The following is a 25,162-nucleotide window of genomic DNA, read 5'->3' as shown; positions in this document are numbered from 1 at the left end:
TAAAGATGGCTGAGTGGTGGCCATTTTGTGCTAACAAATAAAGAAATTCAAGAATTTCTGCCATATTGGAACTGGATCTCGAGTATGTAATAAGATTTTGTACAAATGTGGTACATCATGGCACATTGATGTTTAAGAGATATCTTTAACGTGATTTGATTAGAACTTTATACATTATGTCACACATACTCATGTACAAGGTTTGTTTGATGATCTGATTCAAGAAAATTGAATAGTGGTCATTTTAATTGTAAAATGCATCAAAATCCACCATTTCTGGTTCTCACAGTTTAAAATAAGCCAATAACACCATGTTTTTATTATTGTATCCATTCATTGTTCATTCATTTATTATTTTATCATTCATTTATTATTATTTTTGGTGGCACAAATATTAAAAGAAGTTCTATCATAATCTACAACAGATGGAGGTCACTTTTGTACTTACCTGTCATAGTCTACTACAGCTACCAACAATGCTATCTGGTCCATTACTTCTGGTGGAACATCAAACACGATAGCTTCATTGTAAACAGGATTCAAGGTGTTTTTCTTCACAGTTGTCTTCTTTTTTTTCAGACGTTTTCCTTGGCACATTAGTGAAATCTTTACATACGGATCTGTCAGCAACAAAATCAATAAACAAAAATCTAAGAATGCTGAACAGAGTAGAATTTTCTCTAAACTTTTGAACAGTTTGTTATTGGTTAATAATTTACAATATCAAAAACTATGACATCATAAACATTGTATTTATTTACTAGTCAAAACCACATCAGACTTCTTTTGTTTTTCGATCACTAACTTGGCCAATATAATTTTATTACTATGTCAGTTTGAGTAGGTTAAAATTAAACAGTACAACTATTGCAACATACTTGGAGTATTATGTTATAATTTTGAATCCACTTTCACCCAAACATTTCATTAATATTACAACACCACAATTGAAGTGTGAACAGGCTTGTTTGTTTGAGACAAAATTAATGCTATTCAATATCATTACTAAAATAATTGACTGAACATCCTAAGCAGTCCTGGTCAACAAAATTGTACATTTAATTTCAAAATTGCGTGTACACAACATAATAACTTTCCCATTCAATATGAAGTGTTCCATGACTACAAAGTATACTTGTGCTTTGTTCACAGTACAATTCTAGTGCATAGTTAGTATGTGATATGAAATCATCTTTATTTGGCGCGTAGCACATACAGAATGTGAAATCATCACATGACAGTGCCTGTGTTTGTTGATAGTATAAAAAAACCAGTGTGACATGTTGTTTTACCTGAAGCACCTGTGATATCCATAGCTTTAAGATTTCTAGCTTTTATGACTGTCAGTGTGAGTCTTCCAGCAGTTGGTAAATAACAAAGAGAAAACATCAGCTCCCCAAGGTCAGCTTTATCCTGTAACAAAAATTTATATGTATGTAACTAAATTGATTTTCTGATATCCGTGATATGATGATCTTCCATAGTCATCTGTGTTTGATCGTCAAATAACCAAAATCACTAACAGAGATACTCGTCGAGAATGATTTGACAATTCACTTATTGACTATCATCTGAAACATGATCAGATCATGGTCTTTCATCCTGAGGGATTGCATATGTATCATTGAAATTCTAAGATACTTTTAATCAATCAATCAATCAATCAATCAATCAATCAATCAATCAATACATACAGGAAACATTGATACAATTGAACAGAAAAAAGAATGTATCATACAAACAGGATGTGACATCAAATACAGAGGATATGACATCAAACAAGAAATGACATCATGTGCATATTGTGAAGTATTTTTCAATGCTTACTTCATGCGTGTTCTTCTGAATATCCATCCAGTATTCAGTTTCAACACTTAAATCAGATTTTTCCATTAAATTTTTCACCACAACTTGTCCAATTGAGTCATGTCGTGAAAACCGATCAAAATCATAAATGCTCAGCTGCAGACTACGTTCTGGAACTTCTTGGAAAGGAACATTGAAACTGAAACTTTCATCAAATGTAGGATTTAAGTTTTTGCGATGGACCTTTGTTTGAAACTTCCTCTTTCTATCTGGAAGTAGGTACAGCTTAACATATGGATCAGATGTTCCGGAAAAGTCTTTGGCTGGTAAATCAATGGCTTTGATGATATTGATGATAAGTGTTTCAAATTGGTGATCATATTTGATAGTGAAATTAATTCGTCCTTCAGCATCTGATCCATTGCTCTCTATGGCTGTTTTGTATAACTCTGGTCGAAGATTCCCTATACGAGGCTGCTCCTTTCGTTGGACGTTTTGAACAGAAAATTCCACACTTGACATATTAACTTGCAGTGACATTTGCCGATGGTACATTTCTCGCTTTTTCTTTGACGTCATCACAGGCACGGTCGACTGTCGAGGTAAAATCCTTGTCGGTGAGTCATAGCCGCTAGAATCCGTACTGGGATTCGGAGATGATTGGCTCATTGTGGAGTTCATATTGTTACAGTTAGCTTCAAGATGGAAACAGCAGTTTTCATGTGAATCTTCTGAACTGTCCACTTTGTGTTTTCGTATCCACACACGAGCACACTGCGATTTCTTTCTTTTCGCACAGAAGATGCCAACAATTACTACCAATACAAAGCAGGCAACTAACGAAAGCGAGATAATTGCAGCCAATGGGAGACCTAGAAGATATAATGAAATGTACATTAAATACATCTTATGTAGTACAGTTTTTAGACTTTCTCGCCAAATTATTCTGCACTTTTTTCTCTATTTTTGAAGCCAACAGACAAATTTGAGTTAATTTTCAGTATTTACCCAAAAACTTTTGCTGTTTTTGCCCCAATCTTTTTGGAAGATAGTGCAGACTATAAAAAGGACAATTTTGTGAATTTGTGATGAAAAAAAAGAACTGGTGGTAAAACGGGTTGAACAATTTGAAATCACTTATGGTTTTTGTATTTTCACAGAAAATCTCAGAGTTCACTGACAAACAGTTTAAAAGAACCCTTAATTTCAAACTCTCAAACACAGGAATTGTTGCATTGACACTGTGTATGAAGTATGAAGCATGCCCTCTGTGCCCAAATTGAATTTTCTTTTGTTTTTATTATGGCAAGTGATAATAGACACCATTTCTTATGCTATATATGCTCTATGTATGATATAATTTATTGTGCACATTATTACTATTTATAAAAATGAAAACAAAAATATTAATGTTTTCAAAGAAAAAATAAAAAAAAAAAATTGGGACACCATATCATAATCAAAATAATTTGAATCAAAAAGACACATGACACGAAAATGAAGACCAGCTAAACAAGTAAATGCATCAGATAGTCCCCAAGAATTCTCAAGTTTAAGAAATAAAAATTTTGAACATGTACAATCAGAGCATGTCAGTGATATGGTTCTAGAACAGCTGTTGTTAAAATGTCCACTCGGCCATTTTGAATCCAAACAAAAAAAACAATGACGGTGCATGAAGGTTACATGTTAAATGTCTGTACTAAGTTTGAACAATATTCGCCATGCATAGCTAAGCTTAGAGAAGGTTTCAAAATAGCAGTAATGCTTGATTTTGATTAATTTTTAGCCCCAAAATAGCCGTCATTCATGCATCTTCAATCAGATCACAAACCAATGAACGTGCATATGTATTTCAAGATACATGATGTATTTAGGAAATTAAACTATGAAAAAAAAAAGGTATAATGGGTATTGTAGACATTTCATGGCTTTTTTTTTAAATGTTGAAATTGATCACAGGAAATTGAACTCACAAAACAATGTCATTGTTTCTGCGTGTATCTGTCATTGTTTCTGCGTGACCTCTGACCTTCAAGAAGAGGTTCTCAAATTTGAAAATTGTAACAAATTGTAGCTTAAAGCTAGTGGAATTTTAAGTTACACTTATATCGTACTGCATATAGCTGGGATGGAGCCAGATACTGTGAAATACTTTATTTTAAGCTTGAATAAATTTTCACTGTTTTGTATGAAGTTTATTTTCATTGATTTTTAATGAGTTGAATGTAAAACATTGTTTATTTGCTGATTTTTATCATCTCTTCAGCGAAAATAGTGAAAATAAATTACAAGCAAAAATTAATCATTTTACAATATATATTGTGAATTAGCATATGTACACACACATTGAAAATTAATAACACCAGGTGATGGATGAAAAAATAAGAAAATAATTTGATTTAAGTATAGATTATTATATGAGATCTGCTCTAATTTAAATTTAATCTTACTTTACATCAGTTTTTGCATAGTGCACTTGTTGTCCACAAATGATGACCTCGCTATCTTTTATCTCAGGCACATTTACATGTACAACAGCTGATATCTGATTGTTATCATACATTTTGTGTCACGAAATAAACGATATGATAAAACATTTCTTTCAAGTTCAAGCTTTTATACTGCCCTCTAGTGGTAGTATAAATTAAACTTTTGTTTGTGTGTAAGCACGGTTAGATTACGATGAAAGTCTCATAAAACAGATTTACATTGGTCAGCATATGTGTCAGTTTCAAAGGTGCATTTAACAATTTTACCAAAATATTTTTAAAAATGTAAGATAAAAGTGATCAAAAAAAATAATAAAATGAAGACAAAAAATTTGCATCACCATATCATTTTTCAAACATTTCAGGTGGAAGTAAATAAACGATTTTATGTAATTTTAATTTTTTTAGAAGAATTGAAACATTTTTTTTTGTATAGAAATACTGAAAGAAAAATTGAGTGTGTCACCAGAAACATACAATACATAACACAAATTAAATGACATGAAAGTGGTAACAAAAAATAATAAAATAAGATAACAAATTATGCATAACCAAACCATTTTTCAAATATTTCAGTTGGAAGTAAATAATCTATGAAAATACCATATACATAGAAATTTAAACAATTTTTTTTTTATAGAATCACTGAAAGAAAAAATTGGGTGTGGCACCTAAAACATACAATACATCATGATAACACATATTAAATGACATGAAATTAAAATATAAAAAGAGAAACCTAACCTGTGAAATGTACCAACATGAAATGGAAATTAAGTAGTCAACCTGACTAGCAAGATGTATATCAACTAAAACCAAGAAATATTTCAGACTGAGTGAAAAAAGGCTGATCTTACTGCAAAGATCATCGCAAACGCTGTGATATCATTCAAACAGGTGGAAAACTGACAAAAGTCCCCTTTGGCATTTAAGTAAGTCAGCGTTCGTCAGCAGATCAAAATAACCCTTTTAGAATTTTGCTTGAGTTAATGCGTCACTATTGTAATTTACATTCTTATAGAACTCAGAGGACATGTAGATAGCTTATAAAAGTGTCAATACGCCGACAGAGTCTGTGATGTCGTAAGTCAATATTAGTAGAAGAAACATTTGTAGTTGTGTAGGGGTTTTAGGGTCCATGAATAATTAAAACATGTGTGCATGGCAAATCTGATCTATTTGTCTAGCTTCAACCCCTCCTTCCCCATATAACCGAACATTTTCAAGCGCTAAAAATATGTGGAAACATTGTTCCATTTATACTTCTATAACATTTGATCAGAATACGTATATACAATGTTACAGAACACATAGCCATTATGAGTTGTTTTCATTTCAATTAATTTCTATGTTTTAAAATAAGCAGCAAAAAACAGATATACTGTTGTAATTTTTGAATAATGTTAGACACACACTACCTTCACCCTATACATCACATGTACATGTATTCATTCTTAAAATTGACTTTTTCCTTGAAAACAATGTATTGTGATTTTTGCACCCCAACTCCCAACCCACCTCCCCTTAAACCAAACATATATGTTATTCATAAGCATGTTTCAATTATGATTACTGTTATATTTCATTTTGTATAAGCTATAAATATTAATATTGATATTGAGGTATATTTAGAGAGCTGGATTTTCAGGTCATTGAACTCAGGTGTAGTAAACAGGTATTCAAAGTATGCTCTATAGAAGATAAATGGTTAAATGGTACATTATTATTCCAATAAAAGAAACATAGCGTAATTATGTAAACCTTGCGATATTAATAACAAATAAGAAGGATTCGATTCAAGAATGATGACTGGTGGCAATTTAACTGTTAAAAATGGTGGAAGGAACAAAAATAACACTCAGCTGGACATACAAAACATAACATAACAAAAGTAAATTATGTTTCTTAGGACATTCAGTCATGATTATGTTTTGGATAAAATATTTACTGAATTGTAGTCATACATGTAAGCTAATGTTTTAGCACACTCGATTATTTCTGACAAGCAAAAAAATTACAAGCCATCTTTTTGGCAAAAAGAACAATACAAAAGTACGCAGTCATGCAGAGCAGAAATAAGTAAATACTCGGTATCATTTCTGACAAGAAATGAATGAGAATATTTATAAGGTTTTTAGTATTTACATATAAAATACTACATATACTGTATTAATCTCAGCATCCCTTATAGAATAATGCAACATGAACTGTGCTAGGAATTTAAGCTAAATTTTGTAAAACCAATCAAAAGATTTAGTGGGAAAAGTACTTAATTTTTGTTGGGAAGAATGACTTCATAATAAAAACAATTTCACTGCATATATAATTGACTGATTGGAGAAGAAAGGATGAAAACTGTTAGAGTTATTGTAACCACAAGACAAAAGTTCACACTGGAGACGACAACAACAAGGACAGACTATTACCTTTTTTCTTCATCTAATGATGATCGGGAAAGATAAGAATAAAAATAAATTGTTTATAAAAATAAAAAAAGACAGACCAAGGCCATTTAAAAAACAAATCATCGTAGAACCCCACAAAAATCCATTCATATCATGAAAATACTGTCATTATATATGAACAACAACCAATATTGGGAATGTATGAAAAGGTCAGTCAATTAAATAAATCAATCTTAAAGGTGACTGACTGAGTGCAGAAGGAAATGTATGCAGATCGCGTCCGACATCAATGTTAGAAGGTGAGTGTACAGTTATACGCTATACAAAGCAACGCGATTTGATTGTATTTTCAAGCACGTCTATCCATTGTTCTGATGGGAAACAGATACAAAAGAAGCAGAAATAACAAGAAGTTATTTTCTTTGTAGAATTGAATCAACCATCTGCAACTTAAGGCAATTCGCTGCCTCAAAATTGCCTTTCAATGTATGCTGTAGAAATGTACAAATGTAATAGGCTCAGATATATGCAGGTTAGACTTATTAAATTTCACTTAAATGCCCAGGTATGAAGATTGTAATATAACAATGCAGACAGCATATACACGGTCATAAACTGAACAATTGAACACACTGAAAACCTCTGTAAACTGAACACTTCCATAAAATGAACACTTTCATAAACTGAACACTTTTATACATTGAACATCTCTGTAAACTGAACACTTCCATAAAATGAACACTTTCATAAACTGAACACTTCTATAAACTGAACACTTTCATACACTAAACACCTCTGTAAACTGAACACTTCCATAAAATGAACTTTCATAAACTGAACACTTCTATAAACTGAACACTTTTATACACTGAACACCTCTGTAAACTGAACACTTCTATAAACTGAACACTTTTATACACTGAACACCTCTGTAAACTGAACACTTCCATAAAATGAACACTTTCATAAACTGAACACTTCTATAAACTGAACACTTTTATACACTGAACACCTCTGTAAACTGAATACTCCTAAAAATGGAGCATCTGTATAAATTGAACACTTCTATAAAGTGAACATAAACTGAACACCTTTGTAAACTGAGCATTTATCAAACTAAACACTTTTGTAAACTGAACACTTGTATAAACTAAACACTTTTGTAAGCTGGCCTCACAGAGAAAAACAACAACAGATGTTAAGCACCATTAAAACATGTCAGAGCTCCAGGGGAAACAAGATAAGTGCCTGCAACAAATCAAAAAAGTACTGTTACGCCTGTTGGCTACATCTGTTGTCTATATACAGATTGGTAGTTAATGTGGGTATATACTTATAAAGAGGTATTTTAATAGTATGGTGTTGTTTAGTTTACGGACTTATTTAGTTTTATTACAATAAAAATATATTCAGTTTCCCTAAAAATCTGTAAAGATGAATTTGAAAATGTTATTAACACTTAAATGTGATATTGATGCATCTTCCCTATTTAAAATATAAGCTTAATTATAATATTGTAAAATTTGAATACACAATCATGCATGTTCATTTTTTTATATTGGATGTAACATCAATATATCACATGATAGAAATAGATTTTCGTGAATGAATGCAAATGACGGTACTGGCACAAATCTTGTAAAAACATTTTTTGTCAGCATGATTAATTTGAATTTTTCATTACAAGCAAAAAAATGCGTATGATAATATTAGGTTATCATCAGAAAACTGCATTTTGTACACGGAATCGAACCACCGCTAAGCATCAGTCGATCTGATCTCCGTAGTGTCTACGTGCATTACTTTGTGGTATTTTCGTGTTCTTGAGGCTAGATTTTGAATGAAAAGGGCGTGCGTGGAAAGATATTTTGCCACCTGTTTCAGCTTTAACAATACATCTGGGATATATATACAGATAGTATTGTGCTCTGGGCACTGTTCAGTTGTTAAAAATGTATTCCCTACTGCAGGTTACATCTCAAAACGTATATATTTTTACACGGTGAAATGAGTTAGTCTTTTGAGACAAAATAAAATTTGTTAGCAGCGATAATGTTCGGGAGTTGTCTTGTTACTACATCCTTGGTCAGCTGATACTTTTAATTTGTACTGATTTTTATTGAAAATGTTTGTAAAATACAAAGAAAATTTGTGGGGAGATTCATTTATTCTATCGATGTTTATCTATGACCTTTCACTGTTCAGATAATAATGTCATTTTTATAATCATATATTTTCTCCTTATTTCATTCTATGTATGTATCCAATATTTGTTCGAAGGTCAGAATAAGCACATTTCTATGAGTCAATGAAAACATCTCTCGTCTTAAAATTGTTACTCAATGGGATCTAAAGCGACATTGTATCTTTTCGCAACAGGTATTGTGTTTCAGTTGTTTACGAGTGCAGCTCTGTTACACTCATTATATGCACGCTATTACGATTAAAGCGGGGGAGGTGTCACCTGCGCATGCGTCAGATGACCATAGCGTGTCATTGTTTACAAACAAGTGCCTACCCATGATCCTTTGCATTTTTACCGTGTGTTTTTATCATCGCTTGGGAGTCAATTCCCGCACGTGGGCAGGTGGCGATCCATTTACCCCACTGCTGAGAAGATTGAACCTCCTTTCCTCCACAAAATAATAACATGGGAAAAAATACTTTATAACATCTTGGTATTCAATGTAAGAAATCACTGAAGGATTTAACATTCAAGAATATGTGTTTGACTTGTTTGAAAAACTGAGGCCAACAACTCATGTATCATTATGTCTCAATGTCTCTCAATGGCATTTAGTAGCAACCAGGTAACTCCAAACTTCTCTATTCTATGACATTTTGACCTTTTGTAATGTACAATTGTACTGTAAACTGCTGAAGTTTTGCTACCCCGAATTTTCAAGATTTGACGATTACTCCGATATATTCATTCATGAGGACGAAATTTTACAAAAGTCGCTGAAACTTCATATCATAGAACGCATAGAAAATTTCACTGCTAGAAAATTTCACACATGGAATTCAGTCACCAATTGTGACCCATATTCAAGATGTGTAAATTTAGAAACTCATATGTGAACTTTGGAAAATAACAAGGGGATTAAATATGCGAAGGTTTGCTCAAGATTTTAATAATTTCTAATTTTATTAATGTAAGTAGGATATTATCTATTTTCTAAGAGGTTGACTTTAAGGAGTTGAATGAGTTTATTTCTTAGAAAAGATACTTGTATAGCATATTGTTCTCTTATTATTCACTATATTCTGAGTTGAGTAGTATGAGACCTTGACAATTGTTGATGAATATTAGCAAGGTGATAATCCAGATGTTCTTTCTTTCACAAGTATGCATCTAATTTACCTTGAAAGACATTCTGTATTTAAAACTACAATGTACTACAAGTGCTGTATAAGTAGTTTTATTATTGAACAAAGAAAAATAAGTCTGACGTGAGTCATTCTTTTCAAAATTGCTGCATGTGCACATTTTGTTACTTTTAATATGAAATAAAAAAAAATAAAAAATGGGCTTTCATATTTTATTTTGTAAAAAAAAAAATAAAAAAAAAAAATATTGATGCTCACATTGTTTACCTGGTGCACATGATGACTAGAAAAAATATAATTTGTTTTTCTGGATCTTATTACTCTAATCTTATTAATAAAGAAGAAAAAAACTTTGATTCATGATTGAAGGCAAAAGATTAATTTTCAAAAATATGAGTGAATTTCAAAAATAAAATCTGAAATCAAAATCCAGATTTATTTTGGGAGAATACAGGAATACAAACAAATTTGAAAGTATAATTCTGATATCTGCCAATAGGTGATTTTCCGTACAATTGCGAGATCTCGCGAGATGCATGAAAGACGCGCATCGAACGTCTGCCGCAAAAATCGAACGATTTGATTTTGAACTAGAATTTCTTTATTTCGTAGCTCACATCGACCGGCCAATCTTCGACAGAGGAATATTGCTTCCGAATACCCTTACTTAATCGAAATTGCCTATCATCAAATGTGGACAGCACATTATTAAGCATGGAAATGTCCCCGAAATACTTTCGCGTTTGTCGAATCCCACGCGATGTTTGACGCGACTACAACGCTATGACCTTTGTTTGTCCTGTTTTTACGTTCGATTTCACGCATAACGCGTGATTCTCGCAGTGTACGGAAAATGGCCAATTCCAATAATCACACCTGATTAATATCTCATACAAAAAATACAGTCTTATTGTGGTAGTTTTTTTGTTGAATAACAATGGCATTATACAAGCTTTTTATTCTGACTTTGAAATAAAGTGTATATTGATTGTTGTAGACAATACTAAGACAGAATTGAAACGTAATTTTACGTGGTCTTGGCCACGACAGTGAAATATAATATGCCTACCTTATTTACTGAGATATGCTTGTAGTGGAACACAACAAGGATACAATTGTGGTTAGCAGCCTTTCATATAATTTATAGGTGTGCATCCTATCTCACTCACGAGTTATCGCAGAATGACAGCCACATCTAAATAGGCATTGTACATGCAGTTACTTATTAACATATCTTAGCAACCATTGTGTTTGTGATGGTTGCTTGGTAACCATTTCCCTTCATCACTTTCATGGATAGATAGCCTGTAAATTCACTTCACTTTACAAAGTCAGATAAAAAATGATCTGAGACAATGTCATCATTCTAAAAACTCAAGCTCACTATTTAGTTTTAAATTTTTCACCACCAGACTTTCTTACCAAAATTGTTCTGTTTTTTTTTTTCTTACATTCTTCAATATTTGTGAGATTGAACACTAATTTTGGAGCCAACAGACAAAATTTGAGTAAATTTTCAGTTTTTGCTCAAAAAAATTTGGCTATTTTTGTCCGAACCTTCTGAGGGAAAGTGCAGACTATTAACAGGACCAACTTATGAATTTGTGATGAAAAGAGGGAACTTGTAGTGAAAAGGTTAAGGCAGTGTTCATTATTTGTATTATGGGGGCTGGGATCATTGGTGGGACCTAGGATAACATCATACATTAAACCGCTTTCATTTTGCGAGAGAAAATTTTTTGTGAATTTTGTGAGCTGGTGAAAATCACAAAATGTTGCAATAGTGACAATTTCTCTAGGGTACACCATTCTACATGACACAAATTGAACTATGATTTTCATAAATGCCTTGAAATTATCAAAATGAAAACATTTCTAGCAGCAAGAATTAAGAGGTTGAGCATAATTTTGAACCATAACCCTTAGGCTGTAGCAATTAGTTTTAAGGCAATGTTCAATCTTTGTAAAATAGGGGGTGGGAATAAGGAGTGTGTCTGTTTCATTTCTCTAGTTCATATGTAAATTTAAAATTAGGTAAAAGTGGTCTGGACTCTTTGTATATTAGAATGGGGCGTGGTCCGGAGTGGGTGCATTATATTGCTGTCGTTCATATCATGTATTAATATCAATTTAATCTGCAAAAATATTGGGATTTCTTCATTATATATAATGCAAGCAATAAGAGATAACCAAGACAAACCTTTTGATAAATTATATAGAATCTACCAATCCCTATGGTAATACCAATGATAGTTTCTGTCCATATCATTTTGAATCCCACAAGTCTCATTATTATTAATAATGTTACTATGGAAACAAAAACAAACTACTTTTGAGCCTCAGATAAGAAAAGATTTAAATCAATTAATATTCCATACTCATTGCAGGCACATATTTTTTATATAATTTTACCTGTATATATCGTGTTTTCAGTTCAATTTTTATGGAAATTTAAATTTTCTTTTCTTTTTTCAATTATGAGTGTATGTGGCCATCATTCAGCTATTGTTAAGTGGATCATGAAACAAATGCACATATCTATTTGTGACATGATGTGCCTTGTGTGTGTGAAGTTTGAACTTGATCAATCCAGGCATGTCTCAGATACGGATCCAGAACTGAATTTTTTAAAACAAAATGGCCACCAGTCGGCCATTTCAAACCCGATCCAAAAAAAAAAAATGACGTGCATCAAGGTCCTATTATGTTTAATGTATGTACCAAATTTGAACAAAATCCGTCCATGCATAACTGAGGTCCGGGTCCGGAATGGTGAAAATGCGCGATTTCAATGCATTTTCGGCCTTAAAATGGCCGCTATTCGGCTATCGTTAATGTGCATATGTCCCATATAATGTGTGATGTATGAGTGAAGTTTGAACTTAATCGGTCCATGCATGTTCGAGATACAGTTGATCATGGACGCACAAATGCACGGACGCACGAACGCACGGATGCACGGATGCACACAGGGCAAAACATAAGTCCCCGCTTTCGGACTAAGTCCGAATGGGGACTAATAAACACTGCAATTAATAATACATAACTTATGTCTGGCACAATGTTTGAATAATTGAAAACACTTAAAAAAATATCTCACGAATTATTTAAAATGAATGAAGACATAATTGTATAAAATGAATAATAAAAAGCCACAACAAAGGTATCATAAACACCACAATTGATTATAAATCTTATGCATGAAACAATTATTGAATAATTGAATTACTTTTAAAATATACTTTTAAATAGCCTACGAATTACTGAAATGAAAGTAGCTTGGAAACATAAAAATATAATACTGTGAGATAAATAAAATAATTTCTATGAATTTATTTTGGTTTTCCTGGCACATCTTATCTACAACTACTGCTCTTATTTTTTAAGAGAAACTCAGAGATTATGAAGTGTACAGTTTCTGAAAATCCGACAATCCTTAAAGCGCTACAGTCATCACAGTGCGTACTGATCGAAAAGGGCCAAATATAGTGACGTATACAACACGTGTAAAATAGACCATTGTTTACATAAAAAACAACCACACTGTGTGATAAAGCGGGAGGGTCGTCACCTGTGCACATGCGGGAATTGAGCCCCAAGCAACGTTAACAACACACGCTAAAAATGCAAAGGCTCATGGGTAGACACTTGTTTGTAAACAATGACACGATATGGCCATCTGACACATGCGCAGGTGACAATTTAACTCACCCGCTTTAAGTATTATTTACAAAATTTAAATTTCAGTGAGATGAAAGAAAATGACATGATTTTGAGTAGTTCAGATAAAACACGAGATGATTGAGAAATTGTATTTCCTTAATTAGTAGTGCATTTTCTTAAAACATATAAAATTTATATTCCAGTTATCACATTTTTTTCTATTATTTTTAATATTTTTCTAGTATTTTAAACAATACAGTTTGTATAAATTAAATTTACAGACAGAAGCAGAAGCAGAAAAACAATTACATCTTCATGCAAAATAAAAAAAATCTGCATTGTAGTCTCTAATATAATATAATATAATATAATATATACTTCTCAGTAGTCAGATTAGGCTTCTGCATTTGTGCAGTTGTTATGATGTTATCTGTAAACATGGAAGTGTGAGGATACAAAGACTTTTGAATGGGGAACATTGCGGATGGAGTTGAAAACTTGGGCAGGAGAGATTTTGCAATACAACCTTTTATAAAATATTTATTTGATTCATTATAATAAAACAAATATTGACCCCAGATTTGTCGGCCCTCAGTGAGCATTGTTGGGTCAACAAATATGAATATCGACCTTGCAGTCAATATTTCTGATATAATAATAAGAGCAATCTATACCAAATCAATTTTTTCATAAAAACAAGATGAAGAGTGAATTAAACAATTCAGACAAATCATTCTCAGAATTGCTATGTTTTATAGTTACTGATACCTAGATGGAAAAGATGATTCCAGATTCAGAAACTCTTGTTACTCGATAACTTGGTCGAATAAAAATGTCATCAAGTCACCAGCAACGTATTAAGATGAAAACTCCACGAAAACCATCATGTTAATAACACAAAGAAAAATATTAAATTACTCACAATTCTACCATTTATAAAGACATAAATATCACTGAAACCTCAACAGGTCCCAGAGTGAGCGGAATCGATATGCAAGTACAGGTTTACAAGAAGAGAGGACAAAAACAAGCAGCTATTGTGTATGATAAAAAGAGATGATAAAACCTTTTTTATTCAGTAATGTCAGAGCACAATGGGTGTGTATTATCTAATGTGAGAGTTCAGTCTTTGTACAAATGCTGGTGACATATGGTCTGCACATAAAGCAATCTCATTAATGACATTTTAAACTCTTAATATATAATAATCTTTTCAGCTTGGGACACGTTTATATTCACAATTAAGCTTCTTACAATCACATCCATAGTGGGTTTTAGTGAATTACCGAATAATTAGTTGTCTTTCTGATTGCGATTATGAATAATTAAAATTCTGACTAATACATGTTCTATACATAAGGCAAAGTAAAAAAAAAGTTGTGGTTCATATAACATGTTTCAAAAATATAGCAGGTGAGTAAAAAATGTTACAATTTTTCTATAGATTTTTTTTTCTTGGCCTATACCGATAGTTTAGTAGCCATGATGGTTGGATTAAGTTTTTAACCACCAGTTTTCTCTTTTCATCATAAATTCACAGAATAGTTCCATTTATAGTCAGCACTTTCCTTCAGACGATTGGAACAAAAATAGCCTGAAAATTGACTCAAATTTTTTCAGTTGGCTCTAAAAATAGGGTTCATTTCCAGAAATTTTGAGGAATACAAGAAAAAAGTGCAGAACAATTTTGGTTAGAAAGTTTGGTGATAAAAAGGTTAATACACTCAATAATAAGACAAATGAAAGCAACTTTTCGCATACACTCAAGAAATTGACGAAGCTAGATGACAAAAGACAACAGTCTTAAAAGTAAGATTATGGTGCCCCTCCCAATAACAAGGAACTCAAATCACCCTCTATTTAAGCACTCATTTAAAATATCATATAAAAAATAAAAAAAAATAACTAAACCTTTCAGGAATTGAACAGTAATTACTGTCCCATGTGAATAATTGGTATAATAGACCATTTTCTATTCTCTGCAAGATTCTACGTTATACATGAACTCGAACAGTGGCAGTAAACATCGTGTGGGATTCAACAAACACAAAAGGATTCTGGGAGAAATTTTGATGCTTAATAATGTGCTGTACACATTTGATGGTGGTCAATTTTGATGAAGTAATGGTATTCAAACGGAATATTCCCCTGTCAAAGATTGGTCTTTCGATGTGAGCTACGAAATTCGAGTTTAAACAAATCTTCCATTTTTGCAGCAGACGTTTGGCTTCCGTCTTTCATGCAACTCGAGAGAGACCTCACAATTGAATGGAAAATCACCTATTGCCCGAGTATGTGAGTTTGCGTACAAACATAATAGCTATCCTAAGGATATATATGTACTTGCAATGTTTATACCTTACAGTACACTCTATGTTACACCTAGCCATAGTCTTTAGAGGGACTGTGACGTAGCAGCAATGATGTGGAATTTTCCTTTAAGCCAAACTACCTAATAGGCACCTGTAATTGTGGCTCCATAATTATTGCATTGTACTCAACTGTACCGTTCAAGTGATTTAGTAATTGTGTGTCTTGCAAGGAAAATAAGTGTGAATTTACAGGAACTGGCTGATTAATAGAGTTGATGATTAAACAATTTTTTTTTGATGAAATTGAAAGTAAACATCAGTGACATTATTCAATATTTTCAAAAATTATTAATCCTTGAAGTAATGTGCACTGAATTATCATACAAAATGAAAAACTACTTTATCCAGGCTTGTAATAAAAATATAAAAATGAGTAAAAACAAATTGGGAAAAAAAAAAATTTGGTGAATTGCATGAGTCAGAGGAATTAATTCTATCCATTTTCTGATAACATCATTAGAAAGGAAAGTGTATACATGGTATTGATGTGTTACCATGGCAACAGTTACATTTAGCTGCAAGACCTGTTTTATCTGAGTGTACACGTTACAGTATCAATGACAAGTGACAGCAACAACAGAAGATATATTTTGAGTAACAACTACATTATTTAAAATTATTCTAAGAAAAAAATATCCACTATTATCATGATATTTATACCAGAATTTGACAACCATCTTCCAACGTAACCGTACCTCTCAAGTATTGAACCAGATTACCTAGCTGACACTAGGGGGCGCCACATAAATAATGGGTGTGGTTGATGTGACGAACATGTATCATGTAAGTACAACCTGACTGGGATTAACGTTGATATACATATATAAAAGGAATCATAATTTTATATTTAAATTGACAAATAAGAGACAAAGAAAATTATGGAATATGCAAAATACTGCACACAAATTTTAGCAAGAAAAATTATGGCATTCAAAGTTCACATTTTAAATTTTCCTAGTTAAAGCTTCCTGAAGAAGGCAATTTGTGCGTTGTTTGCACCCATTTTGGTAACACAGGTCTTTGGTTAACATGAGTTCTGTGCTCATCATTAGAACAGCATATTCTGACCAAGAGCATGATGACAACTCAACTATGACAAACAACATTTTTCTGTTGCCACCCACTAACATGAAGTTATTATGAGGATACCTCAAGTATGCATGAAGACAGTACAGCGGAAGTATCGACTGACACGCAGCGGAAGTCGATGCGACATTGTACTGTCTGAGTTCATACTTTGAGGTATATATCCTCATAATAACCTTATTATTATACATCTTTTCCTTCCAAGGATACATCATGGGAATGCAGAAATCCAAAAAGCTCAGAACAGAATCAGCGAACTTCTTTGTGTGGAGTCCAGTCAAACCCTGGTGGCAGCCATGTTTGTTTTTGCACGCGCATAGTCATTTCATATTTGGAATTCACATTTCCTAATATGGTAGGATGAAAATATCCCGTAAAATACCGCAAAATTACTGCTTGTTGTAACTTATGGCGTTAGGGTGACAGATGTACAACAATAAATATTCAAACAAAAAATGGAATTATGATACTTAAGGTAAATGTACTCATAATTTTTGAGAAAGTTGTTCATAAATTCATGACAATGCTCATTGGTTATCATGTAAATTTATGGAGCAAATATTTCATGGTGAATGAAATAGCATTCTTTTGTTTTTTACATTGATTATTTAAATAATATTGTAATATTTTTCAAAAATCAATAATGTTAGAACAATTCAATAGAGCGCAATATTATCATTTTTAAAACCCAGATTTGTGAAATAATTCAGGACATCAAAAAGTACCCCATAAATGATTGTTTCGGCCGATGTCACCAGCCTACAATTTGACATATGACATAATATTTCTGTAATTTATTGCAAAATTAATAAATCTGGGTATTTGCATTCATGAGAAGGCTTCTACACTACATATACTCTATGAAAGAAGTGATTGTCATTTTATATTATTCGGCAAGTCAACAACAATTAATATTGGACAGAAAACAGCATGAAGACTACTGCACAATGTCGTACTAGCAATGGTTCAACCAGTGAAGATATATGAAAATAAGCTAATTAATATGCATAGATTTATACCAATAACAAATCAGGGACTATAACAAGCATATTATTCATATTTAATCAAAATGTTACTGGCGCACATAATAAAATGATATAAAATACTAAAATCTTTTTGTTCTGAACAGAAATATATAACATTATTAGATAAATTATGCTCATTCCAATTCAACTTTAGGTGAAGATATATGAAAATAAGCTAATTAATATGCACAGATTTAAACCAATAACAAATCAGGTACTATAACAAGCATATTATTCATATTTAAAAATTTCACTGTCGCACATAATAAAATGATACAAAATACTAAAATCTTTTTGTTTTGAACATTATTAGTGCTTAATAACTACCGGGGGAGGGGGGGGGGGTAGTAGTTATGGTAATTATATTAAATCTACTTAAATCCTAAGTGTGATTTGTAGTTCAATTAAATTCTCCAGGACTTTCAATTCTTTTTTTTAAATTTAAATCAGCTTTAAATATTTGTCTGCAGTGAGATAGAGTGAATAATAAAGCTATTATGAGAGATTTAACAAATTTATTATAGTGCCAATTGTGTAGGTATAGGTGACCTTGTCACGCCTGTGTATGTCAACTTTCAAATCTGATTAAAATCTGATGTATTGTACATGGACAATGGGTATTTTATTAATTTCATGTTTTATTTATTTTTTATTATTATGTACATCTATAGACCCTCTAACAGAGATGGTCTATGGTACATCTTAGTTTGTACTATTTCAACTATCGGGTGTTTGTAATTATCATCTGGCTGAGAGAAATATACATAAATATGTAAAATTCTTCGCAGAAAAGAAATGGCGAACTTCCTTTTAAGAATTATAATAAGTAAAGATGCAATAATTAAAGCTATTTATAACCCAGATGTAATGAAATGTAGTACACTTTTGAGTACTTGGCTCAGCCAAGTATTTTAATATATTTATTATGTATATTTTCTTGGTATTTATTTTTATTTTTCCGTAATTTTGGTGATGTTAATATGAGCTAGTACTCGAAATAAAGTATATAATTACAATATTAAACCAATATTTTTTAACAGGAAATATTATGGTTTTTAAAGTGTTACTAATGTCAATGATTATTTACAAACAGTGTAACTGCAAGTACTTCTATTGTATGTTTCACACACATGGAAGTAAAAAATGCAAAACAAATACAAATGCATCATCTCTAATATGTCATTGAATAATTGATTGTTGGAAGAACAGGTAACTGAAATGTGTTTTTACAAATGTTCACTGATGATAATCAAATTGGATGTTTCCATTTGTCTTTGAAGATCTCATAAATTTCAAGAGTAACAGTAAAAAAAAAAAGCTTCTAAGAGAATGTATGCTTTTGTTTGTATAGCAGGTTATCTATTATTGTGAATACATGTGATTAGCATGGCAATTTAGGTACATATACTTTGTTATTTAATCTTGTACATACTGTCTGTATTGTATTTAGGTCATTCAGGGGCACAACGTTATTTAGTGGCGAACAAATTTGCACAATTTTTTTTTATTTCAAAAATGTTACACAATAATTGATTGGTACATATCAACTTAAAGGGGATATCATAGCAAACAACATAATGTTTTCAGATGAAAGGGATCCACAAATGCAGGAGAATGCAATTTACAGTTTTGTTTTATCACTCTTTATTTTGTAGTTATTCAACTTTTCATCAGTATTACCGGTATGTACCGTAGTCTGCCAACTTGATTCTCTAGCAAAGGATTGTGGGTAAAGTGTGACATCATTATGTTGCTAGCATTGAACTTTCCTTTAAGTCACCAGCTTTTAGGTTTTACTGCACATATATGCAATGTATTATGGGAAATAAGCTCCATTTTGTATTTAATGGAAAACTGTTACCGATATTACCTTCTAAATGTTTTTACAGTACATGTATTAGAGTTTATACCATTAATAGTACTGTAGAATACTTTATTTTCGCTTGGAATTTATTTTCGCTATCTTCGCTGAAGGAATGATTCCGTGAAAATAAAATCCAGCGAATATACTTTTTTTCCTATATTTCACATTAAACTCATCAAAAATCAGTGAAAATAAATCCCATACAAAACGCCCAAAAAGCCTTTTCAGCGAAAATTTATTCCAGCGAAAATAAAGTATTCCACAGTATATGACTTTTTCTTCCTATCTCATCAAAAGAAATTTTGAGATATGAAGAAATACTTTGACCATAGAAACCAGTGTAAAAAATGACAATTTTGACCATTTTCCATGATATTTCATCTGGTGACCCCAATTTTTAGTTTTATTTTCAGTTCTCCAATGGTATGAGCACATAATGATAAAAAAAGGAAGAACATTATATAGGTATATAAGTTGAATTTGGTTTGCACATCCTAAAAGCACAAATATACATTCAGAAATTTGATAACCTGTTTTGACTAGTAAACTACTTTAAGGAAACACAGAAAAAGACATAGCAAAACAATGTAAACAATTCTGAAATATGTAGGGCAAGTATATTATGTATCATTTCTACACGTTTATGCAAATAAGCATTGAGCAAATACTATATGCAATATTTCAAAAATGCAAATAACACAGAATAAATGGCATGGTAAATACTACAACAAATAAAATTAAAAACGCACTGCATGCGTGACACAGATCCGACGCTCACGTATACCACCTAATCTCCTGGCTTGACGTCACTACACATATTCCACTCGGTCACCGGGCATCCCCCAAAAAAGGATGTTTAATAACCGAGCTTATTACTTGCAGAGAACATGAAACCTATCCACACGATTCGCGCCACACAACGTGACCAGAATGCAGCAAAGGCCTTCAGATCTGGCTGTACTAGGATGGTAAAAGTAATGGTACAGCATTATAACAGCGAATAAGTACTGTAATAAGTAATGAATAAATTCTGTATCAAATTGTAATAATGTAATTATAATAATGACTGAGAATGCCTATAATTTGTTGCTCTTGTGTTCATTTCTAAATGCATGAATTTAATCTGAGTCGAATAAGGTGGTTATAATCCTGAGGATTTAAGTTTTTCATAATAATGCTCCTGTATTAATGTACCATGCATACAAACACACAGGTGACTGTTTATTACTAGAGGCCGTATCCATAATAACAGTCACACCCATTCTCTTTGAACAAATGAGAACCAAAAATTCATCATTTCTAATATGTGATGCTCTAATAGAAGCTGCTCCCCCTCTGTTGCATTGTAACATTTCAATAGAAGTCGTGGCTTCTAATACAGACTTTAAGAGTATGTGTATGGGTGAATTATGTTAACCTTGTCTACTTTTTTAAATCAACGTGAAGCAGCTAGTGTATAAGTAGGAAACATCACATGACAGGGAAACTTCCGCTATGCCCTCACAACATCCCACCATTCTGTAATGATATACTTAATTTGATGTTGTTTTAGCAAACTTCACACAAAATAAACAAGCTGAAAAAAGTTTAATATTATGCAAAATTGCATGTAAATTATATAAATTGTTAAACATTCAAGTACATTGAGTAGTGTATGCCTTGTGAACCGAATTTTATTTGATTTAAGCACATTAATATTATATAAAATATAACGTGATTAATTAATAGTTAATTAATATGAAGTGATTCTAATTAATACATACATATATTAATTAAAAATCTATCAGACATTCAACCATACAAACAATTACAATCCACTTGAGCAAATTGCCCCTCCCCCAAACAATAATGATTCTTTCCTAAACCTATACAGAATACAATAATACCCTGGGAGAAAGGGCTTTACAACTGATAATGATCTGTCAAGCTCATCATCACGATGCTGGCCTGGATGTTTTTATCTAAGATGATGGCCCACTATTTTATCAATATTGATAATGTTTATGTTTCAAATTAAATATCATATCTTACCATATACTTTATCTGTAGAATACAGTGTTTAGATATAGCCTCTTTTGCAAAATTGAAATTTTATATTTTACATGAACAGTTACTATGGTAACCCTTTGAATTCCATTATTTTGTGTAGTCAAAATGTTGTATTTAAATTATTTTTGACAGTATTGTTATTTTCACCAAGGTCCCTTTTTTACCAAAAGATCAGATCAAGTATCAGAGCAATCAAGCTGGTAGTTTTCAGGAAGAAAAAATTACAAAAATATTTGCAAAAAATAGAGAAAAGAAGATCTCAAAATGAACAAAGTTTATTCAATGTACCTGCATGCATGTGAAGTATCAAAACAATCAGACTTGTAGTTTTCAAGAAAAGGAACTCATTTATAGCAAAGTTGATATAGACATTGAATAGACGCAGATGTGGAAAGGTCAACATCAGACACATATATGAACAGCTATGCTCTCTCATTTTTTGATGAAATGAGACGTAATTTCTAGTTCATTTAAATGTGCATTGTGTTCATTCCTGTGGCACGTAACTGTTCAATTTCTCTTTGATTTTATTCAAGGTATACTAAACCTTCACAGGTAGATTGAAACCAGTGTTACAGTATGGTAGTAAACACTTAAACGTACACTTAGAGAACATGAAGTGAGCTCATTATATAATTTTATTATGTTGGGTGATTACTGGCATATCACAACTTCCTGAAATTAAACATCATCAATGCCCTACGTTTGTTATATAATACTAATAAACTACTTGAATTTGTCCACTACACCTGACATTTATAGTCCCACTCTCCCTTGCAGAGTCTTTGAGCTTATGAACTGACCTAGGGAGCCAAAAAGAAACGCAGACTCTGCCATAGGCGACATTTTACACCAAATTGGTATTCTGCGTTTTTTTAAATTCATTTGTTTCTTATATCCTAAGCTTTTGTTGAAAAAATTGTATGTTTTACTTAATATAGTTATATTGAATATTTTTACATTCAGTTCAAAAACCTTTTCAAAAGGTTAAAATAATGAAAAAGTAGATCCTGTCGTAACTAGATAACCTAGATGTGAATAGTCGATTCAACATGGAGTGTGTTCGTGTCGCCGCCTTGGGCGATGTGGGCGCCTCGCACTTACCCAGTCTTCGTTCGACTGCTATGTGGCGTCACAACTAGGGTGACTCAGGGCAGTTTTTACCACTCAAGCTTTCAGAGCCAGGGAAGTTTGGGAACAAGATAGCGAAAGACAAAATCGATAGATAAAAAGGTGTTTACCGGTAGGTAATTTTCTCAAACATAAAATGCAACTGGGCCTGATTTTAAAATAAATTTGATACATTTTACACGAGTTTCACTCACATAACAATGGACCAATACATATGTACTTCCTCCGGCAGCTAGAATAACTATTGAAGACAGCTGAGAAACATGGATTTCTAGTAGCAAAAAATGATTTTTTAGAGAAATCAGAACTGAAATAGAGATAGTATGTTTGTGTTTCGCTGGGTTAATATGACCGTTACAATGTTTTTTTCAACTCCCAAAATACCCACAAATAAATATGGAAATATTGAGGGGATTATTTTATGGTGCAATTTGGAAACACTGATATTTGTTGTACTGCGACTGTGTGCGTTTGGCAATCTGTCCAACCTTCTGATTTGTTGACCTTGCTTGCGCAATATCCGCAAGTGCACAATCGATAAATGCGCAAACACTTTTCATTCAGAAACCCAGAATTATCTGTTTTTGTTCTTATTTTATTCTGTCTAACAATATAAAGCCTAGCCTAGAGCAGCCATGGTTAATAAACATGGTGACATTAATGGGGGGTAGTCATCGCGCCACGCATGCGCCAGATATATGGTCCCATATAAACAAAGATGGCAATTCAGATCAACGAGTATAAACTGAGACCTTATTAAGCTTTTATTAGGTAATTTTTAGGGGATTGGAAGCTATTGAAGGAGTAACCAGCGGTAATTAATGCAAGTTGCACCCAGGTCAAATTCATACTTCATACTGATTCCCATTAGAAGATCGAACGCATTGGATTATGGGAAAATCAATGTTTTTCAACACTAATGTCGCACATGCACAGCGCGACGACTGCCACCCTTCAACGCTGCAAGACACATGCAATACTCAACATAGATAATCTCATATTTTAGATTTCACACTACCAGGGTATTTTTGCTGGAAGGTTGAATTACAGATTATATACCCCCTAAGCTCATCATGAAATGAATCACAATAAACCATCAGATTGTTGTTTTCAGTGAAATATACATTTGACCAAAATAAAATGAATGACAAAGTTATAATTAATTAATAAACAAATTGTTCATTTTACACAACCTACAAAACAGCCTATCATCTTATGAGAGGTTGGGATTAAAGCTCCATAATGCAGGACCCCTGCCTGGGATATACAAAAAATACTCAGTATACAAAATACAGTATCGAACGTATATTAAAGAAGTAACACATCACAGATCTTTGAATACAAACTAATTACATTGGAAGTACTGGTAAGTACTCTACAGTCTAAATGTGAAAACATTTCCTAAAACTTTCAATAGAGGGCACTTGTTATGGACAGTTTACACTGAGGAAAAGCCCTGGTTAAAAAGATTACTTTTTGTTAAAATTGACTAGACTTCCATTGCAAATAAGCCTTTCCATTTTAACAAGTACTTACTCAGTAAATGCACTCAGTAGTGCAAATCAGAATTTCTCTCCAAGAATGCATTGCATACATGCTCAGTGAATATGCTCAGTAGTGCAAAATCAGAATTTCTCTCCCAGAATGCAATGCATACATGCTCAGTAAATAAACTCAGTAGTGCAAAATCAGAATTTCTCTCCCAGAATGCATTTCATACATGCTCAGTAAATATGCTCAGTAGTGAAAAATCAGAATTTCTTTCCCAGAATGCATTGTATACATGCTCAGTAAATATGCTCAGTAGTGCAAAATCAGAATTCCTGTCCCAGAATGCATTGTATACATGCTCAGTAAATAAACTCAGTAGTGCAAAATCAGAATTTCTCTCTCAGAATGCATTGTATACATGCTCAGTAAATATGCTCAGTAGTGCAAA

At 32.3% G+C, this 25,162-nt stretch overlaps 1 protein-coding gene across 1 annotated transcript in view; it reads right to left on the bottom strand.

Moving 5' to 3' along the window:
- Positions 1-24,858, bottom strand: part of LOC100369277 (synaptotagmin-6-like) — a 30,149-nt gene extending 5,291 nt beyond the window's left edge. The window contains exons 1-4 of the mRNA XM_085506543.1: positions 24,760-24,858; positions 1,828-2,678; positions 1,293-1,413; positions 449-620 (exon numbers count right to left, since the gene is read on the bottom strand). Coding sequence (XP_085362669.1) covers positions 449-620; positions 1,293-1,413; positions 1,828-2,487 — 953 coding nt within the window. The 5' untranslated portion in view covers positions 2,488-2,678; positions 24,760-24,858. The remainder of the gene's footprint in view (positions 1-448; positions 621-1,292; positions 1,414-1,827; positions 2,679-24,759) is intronic.
- Between the last annotated feature and the right edge of the window lie 304 nt (positions 24,859-25,162).

Source organism: Saccoglossus kowalevskii, chromosome 12, assembly GCF_978046115.1.
Source record: "Saccoglossus kowalevskii chromosome 12, keSacKowa6.1, whole genome shotgun sequence".
NCBI lineage: Eukaryota > Metazoa > Hemichordata > Enteropneusta > Harrimaniidae > Saccoglossus > Saccoglossus kowalevskii.
The sequence above is the reverse complement of the archived record's forward strand: the minus strand, read 5'-3'. Positions and strand labels throughout refer to the sequence as shown.